Consider the following 26,662-nt stretch of genomic DNA (forward strand, 5'->3'; position numbering starts at 1 on the left):
TGAAAAATAGCTGTTTTTTTAGACATTTATGGCCCCTGCGACCTTGACCTTGAAGCAAGGTCAAAATGCTATGTATGTTTTTTGGGGCCTTGTCATCATACACCATCTTGCCAAATTTGGTACTGATAGCCTGAATAGTGTCCAAGAAATATCCAACGTTAAAGTTTTCCGGACGGACGGACGCCGGGACGGACGGACGGACGACTCGGGTGAGTACATAGACTCACTTTTGCTTCGCATGTGAGTCAAAAAAAGCACCTGTTTGCTTATTCCATTACCCTCGTTAATAAAGAATTTGTCATTGTCATTGTCTGTCTCTGTCTCTCTCTGTCTCTGTCTCTCTCTCACACACACCCAAGAGTTGACGGACTGTACGTGCACACTGCATGACAGATTAACTACACTGCGGCTCTCTCTCTCTCTCTCTCTCTCTTTCTCTCTCACACACACACACACACACACCACGTGTCCCAATAGCGGATCAGCCAAGAGTTGACGGAATGTACGTGCACACGGCATGACAGACTAACTACACTGTGTCGACCCGCACTCCCCGCCCCGTGCAGCCCGTTTCTCGGTGCGCCTCTACTAAATCTGCCAAGCTGCGATCGATAGGCTTGAATATACACCGCTCACCGATCAGACAGCCCTTCCCTTTTCTGGGACAGTATAATGGTTTGCCGGCTATTACTCGTTTGATGCAATAATGTGGATCTAGCATCATCATTCCTGTGGGGATTTGAGTACTTTGCGGTACAACCCCACCAGTGCGGTTCAATATTTCATGGGAATGTCACTATGGAGATTTGAGTATGGCCAGACTGTAGATAACTGTACTAAAATGGGACCGTAACGTAATGCTCAGCAAATCCCAATGCACTAAAAGGAAAGGATGGAGGCTGTCGAAGGGGAAGGCGGGTGGCAGATATGTCGTGTTTTGCGGGGTGGGAAGGGAAAGGATACGCAAAATAACATAGATTTTCTTTCAGTGGCCTCTGCTCAGTTTATAAAATGTTAGCCATGATGCCATAGTGTAAGGTAGGAAAAACTCATCGCAGTGGATTTTACTGTGCCCAGTTCTTTATTACCCAATCACATTGCACACAATATTCGCTCCATTGGGGAAACGGATTTTTCCAAAAGAAAAATAGCTTTTCAGCGTTGGTGATGACCACTGCGCCCTTTCATTCTTCGTGGAACTTTCTATGGTAGCATTGGTGTGAGAGCGTACAGCCCTGAAGCAGGACGAGCATTAGTAGCCACGGATGTCGCTTTCAAAGGACAGTGCTTGCCTAAAGCTCTCCTTCTTTTTGTGAAAACACACATATATTGCACAACAGTTCATGATCATGAAATAATGTTCGAGGCTACGGTTTTCACAGATCTGAAATAAATTAATTCCTTTTATGTCGTAAGTAGGACAAAGAAGATATCTCGCGTTGAGAAGACTTTTCCGCCCAGACCTGCGTAATGTTGGAACTGTTTCTCTCTTTGGTCACATAGCAAGTTACTCTTAAAGTCAGACGTAGAGGTTTGTAAGTTTGTTTGTTTGTTTGTTTGCTTAACGCCCAGCCGACCACGAAGGGCCATATCAGGGCGGTGCTGCTTTGACATTTAACGTGCGCCACACACACGGCAGAAGTCGCAGCACAGGCTTCATGTCTCACCCAGTCACATTATTCTGACACCGGACCAACCAGTCCTAGCACAAACCCCATAATGCCAGACGACAGGCGGAGCAGCCACTAGATTGCCAATTTTAAAGTCTTAGGTATGACCCGGCCGGGGTTCGAACCCACGACCTACCGGCACGGTTGGCCTAGTGGTAAGGCGTCCGCCCCGTGATCGGGAGGTCGTGGGTTCGAACCCCGGCCGGGTCATACCTAAGACTTTAAAATTGTAAGTACGTGTGACAGATTCCGAGTTCTACACGTCCTTTCTGTCGCCTGCACACGGCAGATAATATCGCTCAAATAGCAAAGACGGATGCGTCGTATCCTTGTGACGGATAGATAGCGTCATCCACAAATATCGGCTTCCTAGCGACAAAATACTCAACCAGGGGAGGACTGTTAAAGACACAGTAAGCCTCCCGTAAACCATCACAGATACTGTCAGGCTTTTACACACAGTACAAACACCATTTCATTTAAACACTCACCGCTTGAGAACATTCTAGGTGCCCTCCCTAAAGAGCGAGCAATGTTCAAAGAATTTATGTTTGCGTGGTTTATCTTACCTCTGAGCCATCGTGAACCCGTGTAATCCAGTTTCCCTTTTTTCACAATTTAGCCGCCAGTTTGTCATTTCAATGCAAATCTCTGTAAGCTTATCTGCAATAGCACGTTATTGTGTACCTTTGAATCTGAAATGCAACATTGAAACGGCTGAGCTGCGAACTAGAGCAGTGGCGGTTAACGGTTCAGAGGAACTGGCGCCAGGCAGCGTCGTCTGCTACGAGAACCACGACCTTGCGTGACCCTGCTTCCGGGCTATCTTTGTTTAAACTTTCAAAACTTCGTATTGTTCTGATCTTGTCTTGATGAAAAAAGATTTCTTTTATGATTTAAGAATGTTTGTGTAACAAGCTGTCAATTTATTATTTAGATTTCAAAAGTTAGGTATCAGAAGCGCAAAAAAGCACCGTCCGATTGTCTGACAGACAATCCGCAAAATGAATTCTTTGAAAATTGCTAGCTCTTTACGTAGGGCACCTAGGATGTTCCCGTTCGGTGAGCGTTCAAATGGAAGGGTGTTTGTACTGTAACTGTGTGTAAAAGCCTGACAGTATCTGTGATGGTTTACGGGAGGCTTACTGTGCCTTGAAAGTCAGTTTCAGTGAGAAAATTGTCACAGAACGTTCCCTGAGGGTAAAATTAGTTCTTCGCTGACGACAACTAAGGACTGCTTGAAATGCAGTACACGACGTTCAAAGCACGAAGTTGGAAAGAAGAACAGAGAACGAATGGGTGTCAAGTAGTGGAAGTCAGACTTTCTTTCTTTATTTGGTGTTTAACTTCGTTTTCAACCACGAAGGTTATATCGCGACGGGGAAGTCAGACAGAACAAAAAGAAAAACAAGAAGGGCAAAGCCCATACGACTCACATGCTTGACCTTTACATGACCTTGACCTTCAGCTAAACCTAGCAATGACATCATACACTAAGAACTGCTTTACACATTTTTCCTACCAAAATACATGTGACCTGGTCAAGGTCATCCAAGGTCATGCAACACAAAGCTGTTAATTCAAGACATAGGAAGTACAATGGTGCTTATTGGCTCTTTCTACCATGAGATATGGTCACTTTTAGTGGTTCACTACCTTATTTTGGTCACATTTCATTAGGGTCAAAGTGACCTTGACCTTGATCATATGTGACCGAATGTGTCTCATGATGAAAGCATAACATGTGCCCCACATAATTTTTAAGTTTGAAACAGTTATCTTCCATAGTTCAGGGTCAAGGTCACTTCAAAATATGTATACAATCCAACTTTGAAGAGCTCCTGTGACCTTGAAGCAAGGTAAACCAAACTGGTATCAAAAGATGGGGCTTACTTTGCCCTATATATCATATGTAGGTGAGGTATTCAATCTCAAAAACTTCAGAGAAAATGGGAAAAATGTGAAAAATAGCTGTTTTTTAGGCAACATTTATGGCCCCTGCGACCTTGACCTTGAAGCAAGGTCAAGATGCTATGTATGTTTTTGGGGGCCTTGTCATCATACACCATCTTGCCAAATTTGGTACTGATAGACTGAATAGTGTCCAAGAAATATCCAACGTTAAAGTTTTCCGGACGGACGGACGGACGGACGGACGGACGACTCGGGTGAGTACATAGACTCACTTTTGCTTCGCATGTGAGTCAACAACATCATAGAGAGAAGAAAACAGAGACTCTCTCTCTCTCGTAAGCAGTGGAAGTTAAAAGAGAAGAAAGCAAAGACTCTCCTAAGCAGTGGAAGCAACGATAGTCCAGGCTACAAGACAACATAGACTCTGTTTAAGCAGTAATTTCCTGTGGCTGGGTAAGGGAGGTAACTGGCCCTTGGCGAGTCGTGACGAGGCAGACTTGAGATGGTGCTTGACATTTGGCACACGTGGCGTGTTGTCTTGCCCTCCAAATGTCTGAGTGGCCCCTCGGCACTCGCCGCCTGCCTTCTGTGCGCAAACCTCTTTGTGGGTCACCAGTGGAGAAGTGACATTTACCCCCTCCTAATCATCCATCTCCTGTCAACGCTAGAGCTCATATCAGACCCTCTGGTGCTCGTATGTCCCCCCATCATTTCAAAAGCTTTGTATTTAGCGCTGTGTGTTTCTTCGTGTGGCTAACTGTTTGTAGGTCACCAGTGGACAGTTGACATTTACCCCCTCCTAATGAGTAATCATCCATCTTCTGTCAATGCTGGAGCTCATTCCTATCCCTCTGGTGCTTGCATGTACCCCTGTATTTGAAAAGCTTGGCATTTAGCGCTGTGTGTATCTCTGAGACCCCCCGCGGGTTAGGGGGAGTCCCATATTGGTTGGGACGAGAAAGAATTTACCCGATGCTACCCAGCATGTCGTAAGAGGCGACTAACGGTTCTGTTTCTCCTTTTACCCTTGTTAAGTGTTTCTTGTATAGAATATAGTCAATGTTTGTAAAGATGTTAGTCAAGCAGTATGTAAGAAATGTTAAGTCTTTTGTACTGGAAACTTGCATTATCCCAGTAAGGTCATATATTGTACTACGTTGCAAGCCCCTGGAGCAATTTTTTGATTAGTGCTTTTGTGAACAAGAAACAATTAACAAGTGGCTCTATCCCATCTCCCCCCTTTCCCCTATCCCATCTCCCCCCTTTCCCTGTCGCGATATAACCTTGAATGGTTGAAAACGACGTTAAACACCAAATAAAGAAAGAAAGAAAGAAAGAAAGAATCTCTGAGTTGCAAACTGTGGAGAGGACACATTCATTTCTATCCTCTCAAAATCACCCATCTCTTGTCAGTGCTAGAGTTTATTTTTATCCCTCTGGTGCTTGCATGTACCCCTGTATTTGAAAAGCTTGGCATTTAGCGCTGTGTGTATCTCTGAGTGGCAAACTGTGGAGAGGGCACATTCATTTCTATCCTCTCAAAATCACCCATCTCTTGTCAGTGCTAGAGTTTATTTCTATCTCTCTGGTGCTCGCATGTACCCCTTTATTTCAAAAGGTTTGCATTTAGCGCTGTGTGTTTCTGGGTTCGGTTTATTTTCATTCAGGTTTTTCCAAAGCCGTGGAATCTAGTACACTACAACAAAGGAGAACAAAAAATCAAACTTATGTGCTCTTATTCGAATGTTCCGAATTCCAACAAAAAAAAAGAAAAGTACATGGACAACGCGCATTTTCATTTGCTGCTGTTAAAACATGGAACTCCCTTCCTTATTCTGTCAGACATAGTCCATCCTATTCTTCTTTTAGATCAAATCTGAAAACGCACCTGTTCACACAGCATTTTCTAGACTAACCAGTAACTTTCAAACTGTCCGGTGACCCCTGCAGCAGCCAGTGATCTGGAAATCGTGTGCTGCGACTTTTTCTTTTTTCCTTGTGCAAACTACATATCGGTTTATCTAGTTAAGCACGAGCTTGGTTTTGTGATGATATTTGCGATTTTTGTGTGTACGCCATGTATGCAGATTTATGTAGGTATATTAGTATTCATGTGTGAGTGTATGTGTATGTGTGTGTGTTTGTATGTATGTGTGTGTGCCTGTCTGTATGCGTGTGTGTGTGTGAAGTGTATCTGTGTGTCTGTGTGTATCTGTGCATGTGTGTGGTGATAGCATGTGTGTGTGTATGCGCACGCGTATGTGCGTGCGCACGCGTGTGTTTGTTTGTGACTGCATGGATTTAAACGATGAATTTGCTTTTGTACTCCTGTTCTTTTTGTGTCTTAATGCTTGTATTTTGGTTTTGTACATGTGCATAATAATGTCATTGTAAAGCGCTTGGAGCTTCTAGGTAAGCGCTCTATAAGTTTCCATTATTATTATTATTATTATTATTATAGAGACAACATAGTAAGATCTAGATAAATAAAAGGACAGACACTATTCTTAATTCATAATATTCAACTCATGTTATGGTACGATACCTTTCTGTCTGTTTCAGCAACAATAGGGAACGATGACAAAGCTTCTGTCTGCTTCAACCGCAAAATGATGGAATGATGTTAAACGTCTGTCTGTGAATCCGTATGGACGTAAACAATGGTTGGGCAACCATCCCATCCCATACCCTCAACCATAGACCTATATTCCCTGCCTCAACTGAAAGTGAACCGGAGCTACATGGTAATCACTCGCATGCTCTATTTGCCCCCGTTTAGTGGAAGCAATTTGCAAAGTGATTTGCAGCTACAGCAAACAAGCTTGGCAGTGCCAGCAGCCAGCGAGCAGGACAGCATCCATAATAAAGGACTCAAGAGACACGGTCCTGTAATGCCGCTACGCTCGTTACGTCCTTGTTCACGACGCAGCACGCACGGCACTGACACACTGTCGCAATTCTAAACCTCACTATTTCAGTAATTGTTTTAATATTTTTATCATTTATTTTTGTATCTCTATGAATTTTTTTTCAAGTCGCGCACTTTTGCAGTAACACTAAAAGTGACGGTTGCAGTGAGAAGACAAACAGCGTTTGAAATAAATCCACACACAAAAAAGAAATGACACATAATATTGAATAACCCAAAATATTGCTATTTCATATGTTACGTGGATTTCCATTGGTCAATTGGGCAAAACTGAGCTCAGTGCAAAAGGTCGAGATTTTGATATCACTGTCTCAACAGACCATAGCAGAAGATATCATCACACAGTCCGTCAATATTGGGTAATGTATGATCTCCAAACACTGGCAATATTGCTTGTACATTCAATACATTTAGACACAACAAGACGGGCGCAGTGGCGTGGTGGTAAGACGTCGGCCTCCTAATCGGGAGGTCGTGAGTTCGAATCCCGGTCGCTGCCGCCTGGTGGGTTAAGAGTGGAGATTTTTCCGATCTCCCAGGTCAACTTATGTGCAGACCTGCTAGAGACTTAACCCCCTTCGTGTGTACACGCAAGCACAAGACTAAGTGCGCACGGAAAAGATCCTGTAAACCATGTCGGAGTTCGGTGGGTTATGGAAACACAAAAATACCCAGCATGCTTCCTTCGAAAGCGGCGTATGGCTGCCTAAAATGGCGGGGTAAAAACGGTCATACACGTACAATTCCACTCGTGCAAAAACACGAGTGTACGTGGGAGTTTCAGCCCACGAACGCAGAGGAAGAAGAAGGAGAAGAAGACACAACAAAATGCATATTGCTCACCGAATGTCTCTCTCTCTCTCACACACACACACACACACACCTCTATTTTTTTTCTCTCTCACTCCTTTGTTTAGTTTCTGGTTTGACCACAATCATACCGCGAAAAGGAGGGTGTCTGTATTATGATAACATACCCGTGTTGCCGACGTCACGTTAGCGACAGTAACCTTGACACAAATGTACAGCGAAGGCGATACGATTATAAATGCAAACACCGTAGTTCGTACACATAAACACGCAGTGTCGCACGTCACAGTTCCCGTCACAAACAGTTAAAGCAGCGCTGTTAATGTTTCAACACCGAGAAAGCCAGGTCCAACACACACTTAAAGATTTGTAACCCAGACAGGGTTTCTGCCCATCAGTCGTTCAGCCTGTCCTGTCAACCGAATGTACCTCCATTTCCCGTGCAGACGACGGATCTTGAAATCAGTAGCAGCACTTCAAATCCACAGCAGGGTATTCCCGCCATTCATCTCAATCGCTCGGTGAAGCGAGTTTTTGGCGGCACACATATAGGGACGGTGTGAATGGGAGGAGACAAGGTAAAGCTACAGTCCTCCTTGTGGTCAGCACACATATATAGGGACGGTGTGAATGGGAGGAGACAAGGTAAAGCTACAGTCCTCCTTGTGGTCAGCACACATATATAGGGACGGTGTGAATGGGAGGAGACAAGGTAAAGCTACAGTCCTCCTTGTGGTCAGCACACACACCTGCCAACACTGGTCAAACCTCAAGTGTAGCTACTTCTTCTTCTTCTTCTTCAGCGTTCGACGGTTGTGTTCTCAAGTGTAGCAGTTCACGTTATGTTTTGGAATTTTTGGCGTAGCAAATAGTGTTTTAGTGTTGCATTGTTTTAAATGTATTCGCACATCCATAGACATTTAAAAAAAAAGTTAATGTCGAAAAAAAACACCATAATGGCCAACAGAGAGTGACTGCAGTGCCTCTTTTCAGTGAGGACACTGCTCTATGACACTCATTCTGACGGCTACACGGATAATAATCAGAGATGAGAACCAGAACTCACAAAAAGAGCAAACTGTTGCCTGCTTGTGATTATTTGTCTTGGCGTAGCAATTTGTTTTAAAACGTAGCATGCTACGCTGAAAGCATAGCAGTTGGCAGCTGACCATGACAACTGTGTCCAGGCTTCACGTGTGATAAAAGCATCCTTGCAATAGGTCACAAAGCCAACACCAACAATATGAGTGTGTCCTGTGCTGAGTTTTTTGTCTGAATAACTTCTAAACTGACACATATGTCAAACCGAAGAATCAATTCCGCGAGAAAGTCTTACTCTGCACGGGAAGCAGTAATGTTAAGACGTAAGGGGGTAAGGTGTGCGAGTGTGTGTATGGGGGGGGGGGGGGGGGGGGGAAGGGGGAGGGGTATAACGAACTGGAGCGAATAGGCAAATGAAGATTCACTGAAGCAGCTCCCTGTGTCATACACTTCAACTGCGGGGATATAAATCATGTCTCTCGTAGCAGTGCGCCAAGGCAAAGTGACAATTTATTAAATGTGGCTGATTTAGTGTGTGTGTGTGTGGGGGGGGGGGGGGAGAGCATACATATAAACTCCACACCCGTACACTGCAGCAAGTAAAATGCATGTTCTTGTCTTCAGCAGCTAAGTCTTCGGGACTTGTGGAGTAAGACAGAGAAAAAGAAAGAAATACGGAAAGAAAGAAAAAAACTAAAGAACGAATGAAAAAAAAAAAAGTAACAAACAAAAATGAGAACACTTTGATGCTTGCATTGCCCAGGAAAAAACTCACAAAGTTCCCCCCCCCCCCCCCCCCCCCCCCCCCCCCCCCCCACTTCCTCGAGCAGGAAACAAGATGGACACTTAGGAACCGTTGTCAGCTTCATCCAAAGTGAACTCGGCTTTCAACTCTCACAAGTACGCTTCAACACACGCAATAGTGTGACAAATCACAATCACACAAAATCGAACGACTGGCGTGCAATGTTCGCATTGGGGACCCCTCTTGAAAACTGCAGGACGCAATAAAGGATAAAGAAAAGAAAGAAACAAAATTCGCATGAAGCGATATCAACATATTTAGTCAATCTGTAACTAAACTACAACATCAACACCAAGAACCAGTCATCACCTAGACTACATGATGTTTATCTCGGCTACCAGCCCACAAAACAAAGACGAATTGCACTCGTCTCGGCGAACGTAGTACCAGCTTTGCTTACACAGGTTTTCTTTAATTCTGAACACATTTTGGATTAAGGAAAAAATAAAGAATACATTGCAATCATTTTAAAACTTTTGTTTTATAATGTAAATGAAAACTTTAATGGTCAAACTAGTACATTAATTCGTAAGCTTCCAAGTTGAAATGCAATCCCATAGTCCGGACTCAATCAATTTGGTTGAAAAATGAGGTCGTCACAGCGTCGCCTCAACTTTCACTAAAAGCCGGATTTGACGTCATCAAAGACATTTAACGGGGAAAAACTCCGTCTGGGATATCATCTGGAAGAATGAGTTTGCAAAAGTTCATGTAATTCGGTCGAAATTGCACTACAAACACACACACACTGAAGTGTGTTTAAATCATACAAAATATGGACTACGTTTTACACACCTCAAAATGATCACACAAACACAAACACACGCCGTTACACACACACACACACACACATACGCACGCACGCACACACGCACGCACATACACCACGACCCTCGTCTCGATTCCCCCCTCTACGTTAAAACATTTAGTGAAAACTTGTCTAAATATAAAAAAGAAAGAAAAAGAAAACTCTTTGGCAAGAGCGACACAGTGAAGCATGCACAACGGGGCGCAACTTTTTGAGTCCCTTTCGTGCTGGAGCTTTCACACATGCAGCCATCAAACTTCAAGTTTGGTTGGATTTTCCTTTTCCATGGCTCTCACTAAATCACCGCCAGCATTATTTAACGGGCCCATTTATTTCTGCTGCTTCCGTCTTTTATACATGTATGCACAATCACCCACTCACTCATGCACGAGAGAGAGAGAGAGAGCGAGAGAGAGAGAGAGAGAGAGAGAGAGAGAGAGAGAGAGAAACTGAACTTTATTTATATTACCAAAGGAGAGAGAGACAGAGACAGACAGAGAGAGAGAGACAGAGACAGACAGAGAGAGAGACAGAGAGAGAGACAGAGAGAGAGAAACTGAACTTTATTACCAAAGGAGAGAGAGACAGAGACAGACAGAGACAGACAGAGACAGAGACAGAGACAGAGACAGACAGAGACAGAGAGACAGGCTGACAGAGCCGGAGAGAGGCACACACACACACACACACAGACAGAGATCGTTTCACCTGAGATGGAAAGACAGGAGAAACTAGTCCCCCCCCCCCCCCCTCCCCCTCTCTCTCTCACCAGACCTAGTTGAATTACAGAAATCGTGACAGTTGACAAGCGAAGAAGACAGGAAAATCACGCAATGTCAGCTGCAGTTTATAACGACTTGTCCACAAACTGACACAAAACAACCCAGAAGTTTTCTCATTCAAGGGAAACAGAGATAGTTAGGAAGTGAGAAGCAGCACGCTACTGTTAAAGATATGCATTAACGATTAGGTAAGCAAGTACGCACGTGTTTCCCCTTTGGTTTATCCTTCCTATAAATATTTATTAAATAAAGAGAAGAAATCGTTGCTCTTGGTTTGTCTGCATTTCTTAAGATTGTTCGTACTTTGTTCTTTGCCTCCACTGTAAAGATCTGTCTGTCCTCTCAGAAGTATCGCCACAATTTCCACCCGGCCATAGTAACATGAATATTCTGTAGTGTACAGTCAGTGTTTACGCTAACTTTGATTGAAGGCTTTCACCTGGCTTTCACCAGGTCGATAAACGAACACACACACACACCACAACAAAATCCAACTACACTTCTTTTTCAAAACTGGTGAATTCCAACAAAATGTACAGTACATTAAACAGTGTATATGTCGTGCCTGACTCGTAATCGCCGAATTCGCGGAATCGGCAACGTTTATGCCCATTTCGCGAAATCAGCAGCGTTTTGCCAAAAACGCGTAGAGGCCTCAAAAACTTGCCCATTTCGCGAAATCGGCAGCCTATAACGCGGAATCGGCAGTCGAATACCCGTAATGGGCAAGTTGCCAATCCGCGAATTCGGCAATAATGAGTTTCAAGTGTGTGTGTGTGTGTGTTTATATTGAATGTTTATTTTAAGCACGCATTCTTGCATTTTTTCTCCGATGATTGTTTTTGTGTGTGTGGTTTGTTTGTTTGTTTGTTTATTTGTTGCTTAACGTCCAGCCGACTACGCAGAGCCATATCAGGACGAGGAAGGGGGGGATGAAGGGGGCCACTTGTCAAGCGATTCCTGTTTACAAATGCACTAACCCATTACTTGTGTCCCAGCAGGCTTTAGTAAAACTAAATTAATACCTACTGGAAGATTACCAGTTTCCAGTATGTTAAAATAGGCTTAACCTATCTACTGCTGGACTTACATCAGAACACTAACAGATTAAACTATACATGAATCGCGAGACAAGCGGCAAGAGAAGAGATTTTTGGAAAAAATACAGGTGAATGAGCAAGAAGGCAGAAAAAAGAAAAGAATTCATGAAGAAAAAGAGAGCATGACAGGAAAGAGGAACCAAAAATCTACCTAACAGCAAACTAGAAAGCTCCTGCGGTTCCAAAAACAGGAGGTGCCTTTAATTTCATAACCGCAGTGCCCCACTGCGGGATGTGTGTGTGCTGTTGTAGACTGTGCTTAGTCTTGTTGCTACCATACTTTGAGCTACATTTCTATGTGTCTGGTTTGTTATGGTTTTTTTGTATTGGAATTGAAAAGCGCGTGGAACTGTTATCGGGACTTGCGCAAAAGAAAAGTGAGATTTTGCTATTATTTATTGTTGGCAGTAGAAAAACGGTGTCAACACTGCTAAAATGTAACAAATACAGTCTTAACTGTCATATACAACAAATGTTGTGTGATAACAGCTTTGGCTGTCGACAGAAACTAGTCCGTTTTAAGCGTCCAATTTAGAATGAACGCTGCTTCCCCTACATAATAATTCACCTTTCCAAAGCGACCACTTGTCTGCAGCGACTACTTTTGGTCGTTGCCTTGAATGGTCACTATTGACAGCTTCGTCTGTACTATTAATAGACACAAACTGCATAATATTATATCATTTCCCCCATACCACCCCAAATGTCTTGTGCATGTTGTCAAAACCGTCAAATAATCACATATTCAACGCTTAGACCATATCTAATCCTATTACACGTGCGCGGCGCATCTGGAAACCCATCAGTCCTGTTTGTGTTGATTCTTTTTTTTTATTTGGTGTTTAACGTCGTTTTCAACCACGAAGGTTATATCGCGACAGGGAAAGGGGGGAGATGGGATAGAGCCACTTGTCAATTGTTTCTTGTTCACAAAAGCACTAATCAACAAGAAGAGCAAACGCTCGATCGAGTCACTTTCGCAGTTCTGAATATTATATGAGGCATCAGATGGACAGGAAGAAATTGCTATTCACAACACAATGCATACCTGAAGCATACCTGTGACCTTGAAAAAGGTCAAAGGTCACCAAAGCAGACGTCAAAGTGTAGAGGTCACTGGGAGTCACGTTCACATAAAATTTGAGCCCGGTCACTTTTATAGTTTCCGAGAAAAGCCCAACGTTAAGTTGTGTGTTGCCGAACAGAAAAGGCTAGTTATCTCCCTTGTTTTTCTGATAACGTTCGTAAAAGGCTACAGATGTAAATACTTTGATGTAAAGAATAATCCTACAAAGTTTCAATCACATCCGATGAACTTTGTCAAAGATATAAAATGTCTAATTTTTCCTTTGACGCTGACCTGTGACCTTGAAAAAGGTCAAAGGTCAACGAAACCATCGTTAAAGTGTAGAGGTCATTGGAGGTCACGACTAAACAAAATATGAGCCCGATCGCTTTGATAGTTTCCGAGAAAAGTCCAACGTTAAGGTGGTGTCTACGGACGGCCGGCCGGACGGCCGGACAGACTAACACTGACCGATTACATAGAGTCACATTTTCTCAAGTGACTCAAAAATATTGCTCCAGGGGCTTGCAACGTAGTACAATATATTACCTTACTGGGAGAATGCAAGTTTCCAGTACAAAGGACTTAACATTTCTTACATACTGCTTGACTAAATTCTTTACAAACATTGACTATATTCTATACAAGAAACACTTAACAAGGGTAAAAGGAGAAACAGAATCCGTTAGTCGCCTCTTACGACATGCTGGGGAGCATCGGGTAAATTCTTCCCCCTAACCCGCGGGGGGGGGGGGGGGGGGGGGGGGGGTGGGTTGTGTTGATTGCATCTGACAGCCATACTCTTCGGAAAGACCCTCTCGGAGATTATAGAGAGTATAAACCGGGTATTCGTTATTTCTTGGCGGTAGAATCGAGTGAAAACAAGCAGCGACTTTATTACGGGATAAATTACTACTACAATGGAACCGCTATTCTACAACAAATACCATTGGCTTGTTATACTATATGGCGAAATAAGTTCTTGTTCTTCATAAACCTTGAATTTCAGACTTCCCTACCTTATAAGACTTTAAAAAAGCCACATTTCCTGACTTTTTGTCCACAACCTCTTTAAATGTATTTCCATTGTAAGACTCCTACCCATGAAAGACCTGTCCAATTTTGTTAGATCTTAAAAAAAAACAGGCTCCATTCTAATCCCACATCTGCACACATCTGGTCAATCATCCAAGCGAGAAATCGTCCAGTGGCCAGCTTGCGCTGTCGGGTTTGATTGCATCCCACAGTCATGGGACAAACAGGCAGACTCTCATGATTAGAGAGTAATGCGCCGGACAAGAGTTATTTCTGGCCGATGGAAACAGCTGAAAACCAGCAGCGAATCCATTACAACAACCAAAGACGCAATAGATAGGGAAGAACTAATCCTAAAGCTGATTAATATCCTTATCTTGTCATCTGAGCGCATCTGGACAGGCATCCACGCAGCAAATCGCATATATGGTGATGAGACCATTCTAATCAAGCTGATTGTTGCCTTAGGCCTCACAATAATTGAGCAGAGTCGACTTCGCGAAGTCAGCTTGTTGAAGCTTGCCGCACGAAGCTTTTCACTATTGCCGATTTTACGAAATGGGCAACTTGCCTATTACGCGTAATCGGCTACCTATTCCGCGTAATACTAATAGGCTGCCGATTTCGCGAAATGGGCAAGTTTTAGAGGCCTTTACGCCTTTTCGGCAAAACGCTGCCGATTTCGTGAAATGGACAACGTGTTGCCTATTACGCGATATGGCCAAACATGTTGCCGATTCCGCGAATTCGGCAATTCCGTGAATTCGGCACGACATATACACTACCAAGCTTTAGAAAGATTACAATCGATTTTCCGTTATATCAAACTCAGCAAGTAGTGTTACTTCACAGAAAGAAAGTATAAGCGCGAATATCATTTTCCAAAAAGCCATCTATCTCCAAACTACCAAAGGCTAAAGAGTTCTTTCAAAGGGCGGGGATTTACTTACTGATCAATATCACAGACATGCTGTTCAAAGGCAAATGTCCGAGTAAAACTAATGCAATACTTCAGAGATACTAACCCGCTTTGAGCTCAAAGAACTATACAACGAATCAACGAAAAAGAGAGAGAGAGAGAGAGAGAGAGAGAGAGAGAGAGAGAGAGAGAGAGAGAGAGAGAGAGAGAGAGAGAGAGAGAGAGAGAGAGAGAGAGAGAGAGAGGGGAGAGAGAGAGAGAGAGGCGCGCGCTTGCACACAAAGACGTGCATTCATACACCCACATAAACTGAACGTAATCCACGTACAGTGAACTCGGAACATTCATGTAGGTCGCATATATATATATATATATATATATATAATCCCTCATTACTTGTATAAGAGCTCCGGCCGTGTATAAATTATGCGTTTGACATCCGACACAGAGCGGGAAATGGCTGTCACGATTACCAGATTTTACGAAAATTGGGGCGGGGAAGTAGCTCAGTCGGTAGCGCGCTGGATTTGTATCCAGTTGGCCGCTGTCAGCGTGAGTTCGTCCCTACGTTCGGCGAGAGATTTATTTCTCATAGTCAACTTTGTGTGCAGACTCTCCTCGGTGTCCGAACACCCCCGTGTGTACACGCAAGCACAAGACCAAGTGCGCACGAAAAAGATCCTGTAATCCATGTCAGAGTTCGGTGGGTTATAGAAACACGAAAATACCCAGCATGCTTCCTCCGAAAACGGCGTATGGCATGCCTAAATGGCGGGGTAAAAAACGGTCATACACGTAAAATTCCACTCGTGCAAAAAAAACAAACACACGAGTGTACGTGGGAGTTTCAGCCCACGAACGCAGAAGAAGAAGACGAAAATTGATTCGTCATGTATATTGTAATATATATAGTAATACAGGGCTCAAACTGCGAAAGCTGGATACAAGCCAGTTTTACAGAAGATACTACCAATCGTCCTGAACAACTTTTCTTCTTGAGCGCTACACAAAAGTTGCCTTGATATTTTAAAAATAATTAAAAAACGTGCGCCACCTGCCCCTCGGCCAGACTATGAATGGCAGACTGTTGACGGATAGAGGTGGTTGGGGACAGTGTAGTTTCACCCTTGTCTTTTTTAAAATACCGGCTTCCTTCCAGTGTAACCCATCACAGGACTGTGAGATAAAATCATTAATTAGTTCAGGGAAGGTCCTCCTACATGGCTAATCTCCGTGGTTAGGTACCAGAAGCTTGGCTTAACATAAATAATAATAATAATAAGGGTATTCATAGGGCGCAAATCCTAAAATAGTTCTAAGCGCCTTACAATCTTAATATATGTGCATGTTGACAAATCAAGAGGAAAAACCCTGACATTATTACCCGAAACGAGACCCAGTGGCGCTCAATGTCACATTTTAATATATTCGTTTGAGCTTTTTAAAACTGTCACGCTCATAGGACAGAACCAGACCGACGAATGCAGTGACACGGAATTTGCAAGGTGAATCACACTTTTCCATCCATTGTTTAACTGTATGAACAATAAATTATCTTATGTCTTATGTGACAAAAACGTGCACCCACTTCTTTAGCACTGTATAAAAGTTGCTCAGCTTTTTTTTTTAAATAATTAAAAACGTCCTCCGCAAGCCACTCGGTGGAACTAAACTTATGCATATTAGTCAGTCAAAACTATATCGCCCAGTATTCACAACGACTTGACCACATTTCAACCGACTACTACGGTCAAACCTACCAATAACGACCACCCAAGGAACTGATCAAAAATGGACGCTATGGACAGGTGGTTGCATTTGAAAGGTGAATTTCATACACACAAAAAACGCCTGTCTGGGACGCTTTGGGGTGGTCGTTCTAGGCAGGTCTGACTGAACGGTTATCTCCGTCTTCTAAGTTTTTACCATGCAACAACTTCATGATAAGTTTATCTTTTCGTGCTCTTTAATTAATCATAAACTCCATGGATTAAAAAAAAAAAGTATGCGTTTAAAATACTGTTTAAACCAACAACTTCCTTGAATTTGGTACACATAGTTCTTCAACTTTACCCAGTGAATGGAAAACGTTACTTCTCTCCCGGCCCAAAATAACTTCCAATTGGGGACTTGGGGTCCGACACTTGATGGGGGCTCATAAAAAGTGACCACCGCTCCGCTCACGTTCCTGCCTCATACAAAATGCATGGCGCTCAACAGTAAAAAGATTCCCTGGACCCGCGAAATCCAATCAACGATTCTCTTGTGGATTTTACTTCAGGTCACATGACAGACTGTGCTCTCTCAGTCTCACATTGCAGAGCTTTCTGATACATGAAGCACTTCTTTTGAATCAACTGAAAGGTCATGTCACGCTTGTAAGCTATAACATAGTCTCTGATTGTACATAAAATAGTGTTTATACAGTGAAAGGGACAACACAGAATCCCCCACCCCCCTTACAAACACACACACAAACAATTAAAACATGTTCCAGTACTGATAAATAAACCAAAACAACTCCAGTCTTACTAACCTTTCCAAAAAAATGTCCCTTGATACACAACAGAAAAGAAAGTTTCAGAATAATAATAATAATAATTGAGAATTTATATAGCGCAACATCATAACTCGAAAATTTTTATCTAAATTTTGATTTGATTAATATACTTACCCGAATCACATGATTAGCATTGACCCACTTCGATGCATAGGTTATGATAAAAGCTACCCCGTCTAGGTATAAGGGGAGCAACCCCAACTAAAAAAGTGACTGCACCAGCATGACTGACACCCTGGGTTACGTCCCATGTAGCCTACTACGTCATCAATGGTGCTGGTCACGTGATACCCCTTCAATCGACTAATTGAACATCAAAAATCGTGCGGGGCAGGAGGGAGGGAATTACCCATGTGATTCGGGTAAGTATATTAATCAAATCAAAATTTAGATAAAAATTTTCGATTATAATTACATATTCTTACGCCGAATCACATGATTAGCAGATAACTCCAACCAGGCGGTGGGTAAGATCAAAGAAGTTCAAACCCACTCTTAAAATCTGGAGAGGCATTGTCCCGCTGCCACCAAAGCAGGAAGGGACCTAGATCCATCGTTACAGATAGATCCATACTGCCAGAAGGCAGCAATGTCTCCCTATTAAACTGATAAAGACAAAAGCCGAGCACCAGTAAGCTGTGTGCAGGACATCATCCAACCTCCCAGACCGTAAAACGGCCGAGGAGGAGGCCCAGGCCCTGGAAAAAGAGCTCGGGCTGAGCCTAGGGGAAAGATAGCCGAAAGCTACGCCAAGGCGGAGGGGAAGAGAATCCCTCGCCAAAAAACTGGCCCACTGCCAAACATCAGGGAAAGAGCCGGTGAGAAAGAAAACATCTAGCTCACTCTAAAACCCTTGCCAGGAACTGGCCCACTGCCAAAAGACAGAACGAGGACCGAGAACCAACCTAAATGACAGTCGCAATGCCGCTCAGGCAAAAAAGCGAAAGACAGCATCAGAGAGCCCGTAAGCTGTGCTCAGCACTTCTTGCCATCTCCTGAACCATAAAGGGGCTCAAGTCTTGAATAACCCGAGCCGAGTAGAGGGGCAGACAAGCTGCCCCCCCCCCCCCCCTTACTATTGGAAGGAAAAGCCAAAAACCCTGGAAACGACAAGCGTAAGGTTGACCGATCATAAATGAAAAGCACCAACCTTCCCCAGGACCGTAAGACAATCATGCCAAAGAAAAAGCCTTGGCATGGAGAGAGGCCCGAAAGGCCGGAGAGATAACGGTCAGCTCCAGAGAGGAGTGACCTGTTTCCTAGAAAGAGAGAGAGACGTCTGAGTACAAAAAACCAGAGTCAAACTCAAAGAAAAAACTCAGAAGAGACGGTCACCAGAAGTCCACTACCAGACCATGCAGAAGCACAGAGGGAGGTAAACAGAGGAAGAAGCGGCCTACGAAAAGTGTAAGCCGCCAGCAGAGCGGAGAACGCGATGGCCAAAGCCTGATGTGACCGGTGACTCTAACCAAAATGACTAAAGTCAGAGTGATCACAAAGCAGTCTGCTTGTAGGTAAACGAAAGAAAATCAAAAACCCAAAACAGAAACGAGGCTGGAAAGGAAAAACAGAAAACTGTGAAGCTAACCAGCCTTAAGACTCCCTGAACGAGAGTTCACAAGAAGAAGGGCCCGAAGAAATTTCGCGGCCGACCGAGCCCAGAAAATTCCTGAGTCTGGCTGAAAAACCAAACACGTCTGATACCTCAGAACCGAGAATCAGACACGGAACACAACAGGCAAGAGTCCGTAATAGTTGCCAGCGGTAGAAGGGTGACCGTAACAGGCAACCCACCCCACCGGAAGTCGACCCGACCCGCCTCCTGGCAGGATGAGGGAAAAGAGGAAGACACAAAATCTAGAGACACGGAGACCGTAGTCGCCCATGCCAGGCAGGAGACTATTACACGGGCTAAGGCTGAGAGCCGTAACGCCCGTAGACCCGCCATCAAAGATGCTGGGCTGAAAGCCCGCACCAAGAAACCAGAAAATTAACTAGACCTCTACCGAAAGGGGAGGTTTAGCCAATAAAGCTGAGAAAAGTGATAGGCCACAAGAATGACCCCTCACCATGCATTGCTAAAACCAATGCAAACTCAGTAAAATCTGAATGTAACCTCCGAGGCCACCTCAAGTAAACCTTAAGTTTGGACGAAACACCAGAACAAGTCCGATCGCTAGAGAAAGACAGAGTCAAAATCGGCGAAAAGCCCACTAGGACCAAGTCCAAAAGAGTAGACAACAACCACCACCACCAACGGATGAAATGGCTGTTGCACCAGCCGAGGCTGAAAAACCCGGATGCCCTAATGCAGGCTGTTGTTCCCAAAAAATACAGACTAAGACGTCTGTGCAAGGAAGAACCTCTCCGGATAAACCTGAGCTGAGGACTTAGCCTGAAAAAGCTGAGTCTGCTTAGGTAGAGCCCGTTTTGCTGCTTCAAAGCTTGGAGAGCAAAAGAAGAGACCTGAAGGTCCCTACACATCTATATCTCCTTGGAGGCCAGGAGGCCAGGGAGGCCTTGGAAGCCAGGAGACTTAAGAGGCCAGGAGGCCTTGGAGGCCCGGAGGCCAGGAGGCCTTGGAGACCAGGAGGCCAGGAGGCCTTGGAAGCCAGGAGACCTTAGAGGCCAGGAGGCCTAAGAGGCCAGGAGGCCTTGGAGACCAGGAGGCCTCAGAGGCCAGGAGGCCTTGGAGACCAGGAGGCCCGGAGGCCTTGGAAGCAAGGAGACCTTAGAGGCCAGGAGGCCTAAGAGGCCAGGAGGCCTTGGAGGCCATGGAGGCCTTGGAGACCAGGAGGCCTCAGAGGCCAGGAGGCCTTGGAGGCCTTGGAGGCCGGGAGGCCCTAGAGGCCAGGAGGCCTTGGGGGCCAGGAGGCCTAAGAGACCAGGAGGCTTCAGAGACCAGGAGGACTTGAAGGCCAGGAGGCCTTAGAGGCCAGGAGGCCGAAGAGAGACCCATCCACCGAGGGTGAAGAACTAAGGGTGTCTCATTGATTCCTCACAAACTAGGAATGGGCGAGGAACAAGTCCCGTCTGTACATGACCGTATGGGCATTGTGCAGAGAGGAAGGACTTCTCCGTTCTAAATTCGCCCTAGCAAAAGTGGAGAAAGCATCCCCTGCGTCCTGCTCTAAACTGAGAGTAAAGGGCGCAAAGAACTCCGTAAGGAGTGTCTCCGAGATGGAAGCAAGTTCCAAAAGCTGTCTGCCCACTTCCTCAGAGGGGAAGAGAGTCTGCTCAGAGAGCAGGGGACTCAAAACGTTCCCCAAAGAAGAAGTTCCGGCGTGACCGGCAAAGGTGCACGCAGAGGGGCAAAAGACGACAGCAAATTCCGGGACATCTTGGGCAAAGGCAACCTCCTCTGAGCCGCTAATGTCCCGAAGCTGGGAAGGCCGGAGCCTGAAGCCCCCTTTCCTGCAGGTCAACGGCCAAACTTCACCCCTGACTAAGAGGAGGATGAGAGGCGTCGAAGACCAAAGGCACAGGAAGTGAGGAGAACGGCAGAACCCACTACCGAAGTGTGTGGTAGCTGCTAATCCGCCTGAGGCAGGGAGCCTGCAAGCCCAAAGGGCACTGCTGACGAAAAAACCAGACTCAAACCAGATGGGACCATAGCAGGTCCACTATCCAGTGAGCCCCCACTTCCGGCCGGAGCCAGAAGCGCAGAGGTCGCGTACGACCACCGCCGTAAGGCAAGGTTCGAACTGAACGTGCCAGTAGCCTGTGCACTAACCAGTGAACCGATACCTCCAGCCGGAACTGGAAGCACAGCCGTCGCGTAGGGCAAGGCTCGAAACCGGACGTGACAGCAGTCTGTACACTAACCAGTGAACCTACGCTTCCGGCCGTAACCAGAAGCGGCGCTGTCGCGGACAACTGCTGAAGTAGGTAAAGGCTCGAACCAGAAGTGACAGCAACCTGAGCACTAACCAGTGAACCTACACTTCCGGCCGGAACCGGAAGCCCAGCTGACGTTGACGACTGCTGACGTAGGGTAAGGCCCAAACCGGACGTGACAGCGGCCTGTGCACTGCCGGTGAACCTACACTCCCGGCCGGAACCGGAAGCGCAGCTGCCGCGGACGACTGCTGACGTAAGGCAAGGCTCAAACCGGACGTGAACGCAGTCCGAACACTAGCCAGTGAGCCTTTTACTTCCGGCCTGAGCCGGAAGCAGCTGTCGCGGACGACTGCTGACGTAAGATGTGGGACGCACCGGACGTGACAGCAGGCTGCGCACGAGCGGAAGAACCACTGCTTCCGGCCGGAGCCGGAAGCCCAGCTGTCGCGTACAACTGCTGGTGTAAGGCGGGGTTCGGTCCGGACGTGAACGCAAGTCGCTCACTAGCCGGTGAACCCCTACTTCCTGCCAGAGCAGGAAGCCCAGCTGTCGGAACCGACTGCTGGAGTACGGAGAGGTTCTGACCCGACGTGAACGCAAGTCGCTCACTAGCAGGAGAACATCCGATTCCGGAAACCGGAAGTGCAGCTGCCGTAAACGGCTGCTGCAGACACCAACCTTGAAGTGGCCGGATCCCCGGAGGGACATGCACTGTTGCGCTACCGCAAGCGGAAGGCAACCAATGCCGGCCAGGAAGAGGAGAAGAAGATCCCCAAGGGACCGTCCAGAAACATCGCGGTGGACAGCAGCCTGGTCCGGAGAAGACCCAGCGTCTGAAGGAGAGAACGTCGCCTAACCCCCAGGCGGGGGGCAGAGCTGGCGACGAAGTCCGCCGAGGCAAACCTCGCGAACGAGGGAATCTATTTCTGGAAATAAGCAAAAGATAAGTGCAGACCCCAGAGCCCGAGACTCTGGAGCCGAAACAGACGTAAAACGACAGCCTTGGAGGCCAAAACGGACGGCAGAGAGCCAGACGGCCAATCGTCCGTAACATAAAAAACGGCACAGAACAACGTAAAAACTTGCCTAAAATTGTGCCAACATGAACGACAAAGGCGTTCTTCAAAATAAGAGGCTGCTGAGGGATAGAGCTTAGCAGGGCCCAAGCCCTAACCCTCAGCCTTAGCTCCCTCTAATTCTCATTAACGGCCAAGTAAGCACCGAGAGAAAAATAATAAAACGACTGAAACTAGCAAAGTCCGAAAGGACGCCAGCCTTTCAGAAGCCAGCAAAGAGGGCAGCTAAAACCAGTTTAGGAGCTACCAAAGGCAGCTAAACAACTAGCTATACGAAGAGTTAAGCGTCCGAGTACGGACGAAAAATCAACATAACAACAACATGCTAGCTAAAAATGGCGACCAAGGAGGAAGCCACAAGTCTGAAAATAATAAAGTCCGTACAGACACAAACATTTCAGAAGCAAGCGAGCAAAAAAGATAAGCACGTACGTAAAAGCTACCGACGGCAGCTACAAAGCAAGCTACGACAGCGTTAATAGCCCGAACACGGCTAAAACAACAGAAGCCAGCCAACGTGCTAATGCAAATGGCGACCGTGAGGAAGCCAAACAACCGCTGAAAACTTCAGAGTCCAAAGGACATGCGAAATTCACAGCAGAAACAATAAAACATACAAGAAAATATGAACGATCTCACCAGCTGCAAGCCAGCAAGAAGTAGACGGGGGCCGAGGCCGGTGGGTGCCGTAGACACAAAACCAGCCAGAGCAAAAGCGAACACAACCGTCACCCTTGAGTGATAGTAGTCGATTGAAGGGGTATCACGTGACCAGCACCATTGATGACGTAGTAGGCTACATGGGACGTAACCCAGGGTGTCAGTCATGCTGGTGCAGTCACTTTTTTAGTTGGGGTTGCTCCCCTTATACCTAGACGGGGTAGCTTTTATCATAACCTATGCATCGAAGTGGGTCAATGCTAATCATGTGATTCGGCGTAAGAATATGTAATTATAATTTACAATTATGCTCTTTGCGCTTGACACATTTAAAATTAAAACACAGTTATACAAGCATTTACATCTACATTCATAGTCAGCAACGCTTAATTAAAAGCGTACACCATCAAACATACATTACAACAGATTCTTCCACTAACTAAGTAATAAAAACATGAATAAAATAGGTAGTGAAATCACCTAATTGCCCATGAAATGTCATATATATCCCAAAGTACACCACGATATCGGAATTTGGTGAACGTGAATGTCGTAAGAGATGATTCAAGTGTCAGACACATCAGTCATGTTGGTAATTTCTTTGACATCAGCAAATTAACATGACTTCCTTCCGGATGACTGGATACCGTGATGGTGTTATTTAGAGATACGTGACAGTACTGAACAGCTCATCATGAATAGCCGAGACTCATTTCACATTGAATTATATACATCGCTCGATTGCTGCAACCTGTACCCAGTGAGAGCTGTTAAAATGTTGTTGAGGAAATTCTAAAATCAAATAAGCACCAATACATTTGAAACATCACCTGTTAGAGTGCCCTTCCCCCCCTTATCACTTTTTACCCCACCTATGTTGACCAAGTTTTTTTAGCCGAGACCAGCTGTGCTGCAGCAGGTCACTCAGAATTGTAGTAACTGTGTAGAAACTGTGTATCAACACGCTGGAATGCGGACGTTAAATGGACGTTACAGGAAGCGACTGAAGCTAACAGTCTGAGCGGATATATTCGTACCTTGTCAGACAGAGCCAAATGAGTGGGTACGCAGGGTTTCATTTACTAGTGTGCCCTGCGCCATTGGCGCATTAAATCTGAAATTGTCCCATCACAATTCCCTTCAGTGCGTCAAAGGGCGCATTGAGATTACGTACCACTGCGCCACCAAATGTACACTTTACATCGGATTAAACACACACACACACACACACACACACACAGATAACACGATATAGCGGCTAATTCTCAGATTGCACCATACTGCACCCTTTTGCATCTTTGGTCAAAACGGGTACAGGCCTCTTTGGCGCTTCTTGCCTTCGACTATGTCCCATCGGAATTTGGTTGAAGGGGACAAATGTCCCATTGCCTTTCTCTCCCAGGCTAAACCCTGGGTACGGATATATATATCCGTACCTGGGAGACAATGAGTTATGACATCCAACATAATAATAATAATAATAATAAAGTGTATTTATATTGCGCCTATCCCTTACAAAAAACAAAAATATTTGGCTCTAAGCGCATTACAACATGTGAAGGACTTGGTACAATCAAGTCTGACAAGTACAACAGCACAATATACAGTCGGTCTCTTAGGTAAAAGCAGCTTCGACAGTTAAACACTTCTACTAAAAGATCCTCTAACAATTTACAAACATAGTTAAAGAACATCGAGTTAATAGGAATTAAAAAAAAAAAAAAAAAGGTTCTTATAATAAAACTATCTAGCGAACGACGAAGAAGAAGAAGAATAAAACTATCAATGTCAATGTATAACAAGTCATTCAACGTAAATGGCCAAAGAACAACAATAAAACAATGGTGATAAAACAGTTATACTCAATGGCTAATAACGAGGCAGAGTTAAATAGTATCGACACAAGATTAAAACAAAACATATTTCTGGAGACGAATTAACAACAATAAAGCAATGGTGATAAAACAGTTTTACTCAATGGCTAATAGCGAGGCAGAATTAAATAGTATCGACACAAGATTTAAACTAAACATATTCCTGGAGACGCATTTAATAATTATACATGTATCAAATAATCAATGTACAAAATACAGCCCTCGCAAGCAACCCGCCCCCAGCCGGCCCACAGCGCGCTACGATGGCAAGCGACCCCTCTCCTTAATGTGGCAAATACTGAACAGTGCACACAACCAATTACTCGCATATACTCGTGTCGCTCACTCGCACACACACACAAACACACACACGGACAACATCGAATCACTCGCACAGGCTAGGGGTTGAAGTATTCCCGGAAGAGGTGTGTTTTTAGAGAGGACTTGAAGGAAGGGAGAGAGGTAGAAAGGCGGACAGACATGGGCAGAGAGTTCCAAATAGAGGGAGCTGTGTAGGTAAAGGCGCGCTTGCCGAAAGCGTTCAGTTTGACGCGTGGGACAACAAGGTGCCCTGCGTCAGCGGATCTGAGGTTGCGTGTGGGGACGTGTGGCTTTAAGAGCGAAGACAGGTAAGAAGGGGCAGAGTCTTGAAGGCTACGGTAACACAGGGTAGCTATTTTATATGTAATGCGTGCTTTGATTGGTAGCCAGTGAAGGGTCATGAGGAGAGGGGTGACATGGTCGCGCTTGCGCTTGCGCAGCACAAGACGTGCTGCATTGTTCATGATGCGCTGTAGGCGGTCTAGCTTGGCGTCTGGGAGGCCGGCTAGGAGCGAGTTGCAGTAATCCAGTCTCGACAAAATAAAAGCCGAAACCAGTGTCTTGGTTGCGTCGAGGGAAAGAAGGTGTCTGATTTGGCTAATCCTCCGCATTTCAAGAAAGGCGGTTCTGCAGAGTGAGTTGATGTGGGCGTCCATTGACAGGTTACTGTCAAGGTGGACACATCTGATACATAGTCTCAAAAGAGACGGGAGTCTTGAAGTTGAGGAAAATCAAAAGTCCTTATCAACAAAAACACACAAATAGGGTAATTCCTCCTTTAAGGCCTTCAAAATGGAGGTTGGGTCCGACAAGGAGGAATTGCCCCTGTATATCATGGGGCATAACAAGAACTCAGAACCTTTTCATGCAGAGGACAGCGACAATGTACAGCGAGAAGAGCATTGCCTGGTATATCACAGGATATCACTTATGCGAACATCTGTACATGTATACATGTATAAAAGCTTTGACCCATACTGATCATACTCACAGTGACATAGATCAAAGAGACAGGCTGTTGAAAGGATGAGAATATATCATGTGCAACATTATAAGCTATGTGACAAAGAGAATGAGAAGAGTTGACATGAGGGCTTACTCACCAGAATCAAGGGGAGTATTATGACGTTGACGAACTCCTCCACCCACCCCCTCCATCCCCTCGCTTTTCTGCATCTCTGTGTCCGCCTCGTCAGCACATTCCACTGCCTTGTCCCCACAATCACCTGGAAACCAATCAACAATACCTTTACTGGAGGTCTCACCTGGACTGAACTCTTGCTGGTCCTTACATTGCACGATGCATTCAAAGTCAAATTTGTTTGCATTATCTTAATTCTGAAGCCAACCAAAAGCACATTGAACTGGATGTCTCACCTGGATTGACAGCTAATTATGAAATCAAGTGTTTGAGTGCAGCTTTCATGCATGCACAAAAATACATAACATAAA

At 45.1% G+C, this 26,662-nt stretch overlaps 1 protein-coding gene across 6 annotated transcripts in view; it reads right to left on the bottom strand.

Annotated features, from left to right (window-relative positions):
* LOC138970535 (oxysterol-binding protein-related protein 8-like) overlaps window positions 1-26,662 on the bottom strand; it is a 151,230-nt gene that overhangs the window by 105,534 nt on the left and 19,034 nt on the right. For all 6 annotated transcript variants that reach the window (XR_011456984.1, XM_070342998.1, XM_070342997.1 and 3 more), the window contains one exon: window positions 26,314-26,436. Coding sequence is in view for 5 of the 6 variants with exons in the window: in XM_070342998.1 (XP_070199099.1) it covers window positions 26,314-26,436 (123 nt within the window). In the remaining variant the exon portion in view is untranslated. The remainder of the gene's footprint in view (window positions 1-26,313; window positions 26,437-26,662) is intronic.

The sequence above is a fragment of the Littorina saxatilis genome, linkage group LG7, assembly GCF_037325665.1.
Source record: "Littorina saxatilis isolate snail1 linkage group LG7, US_GU_Lsax_2.0, whole genome shotgun sequence".
Lineage (NCBI taxonomy): Eukaryota > Metazoa > Mollusca > Gastropoda > Littorinimorpha > Littorinidae > Littorina > Littorina saxatilis.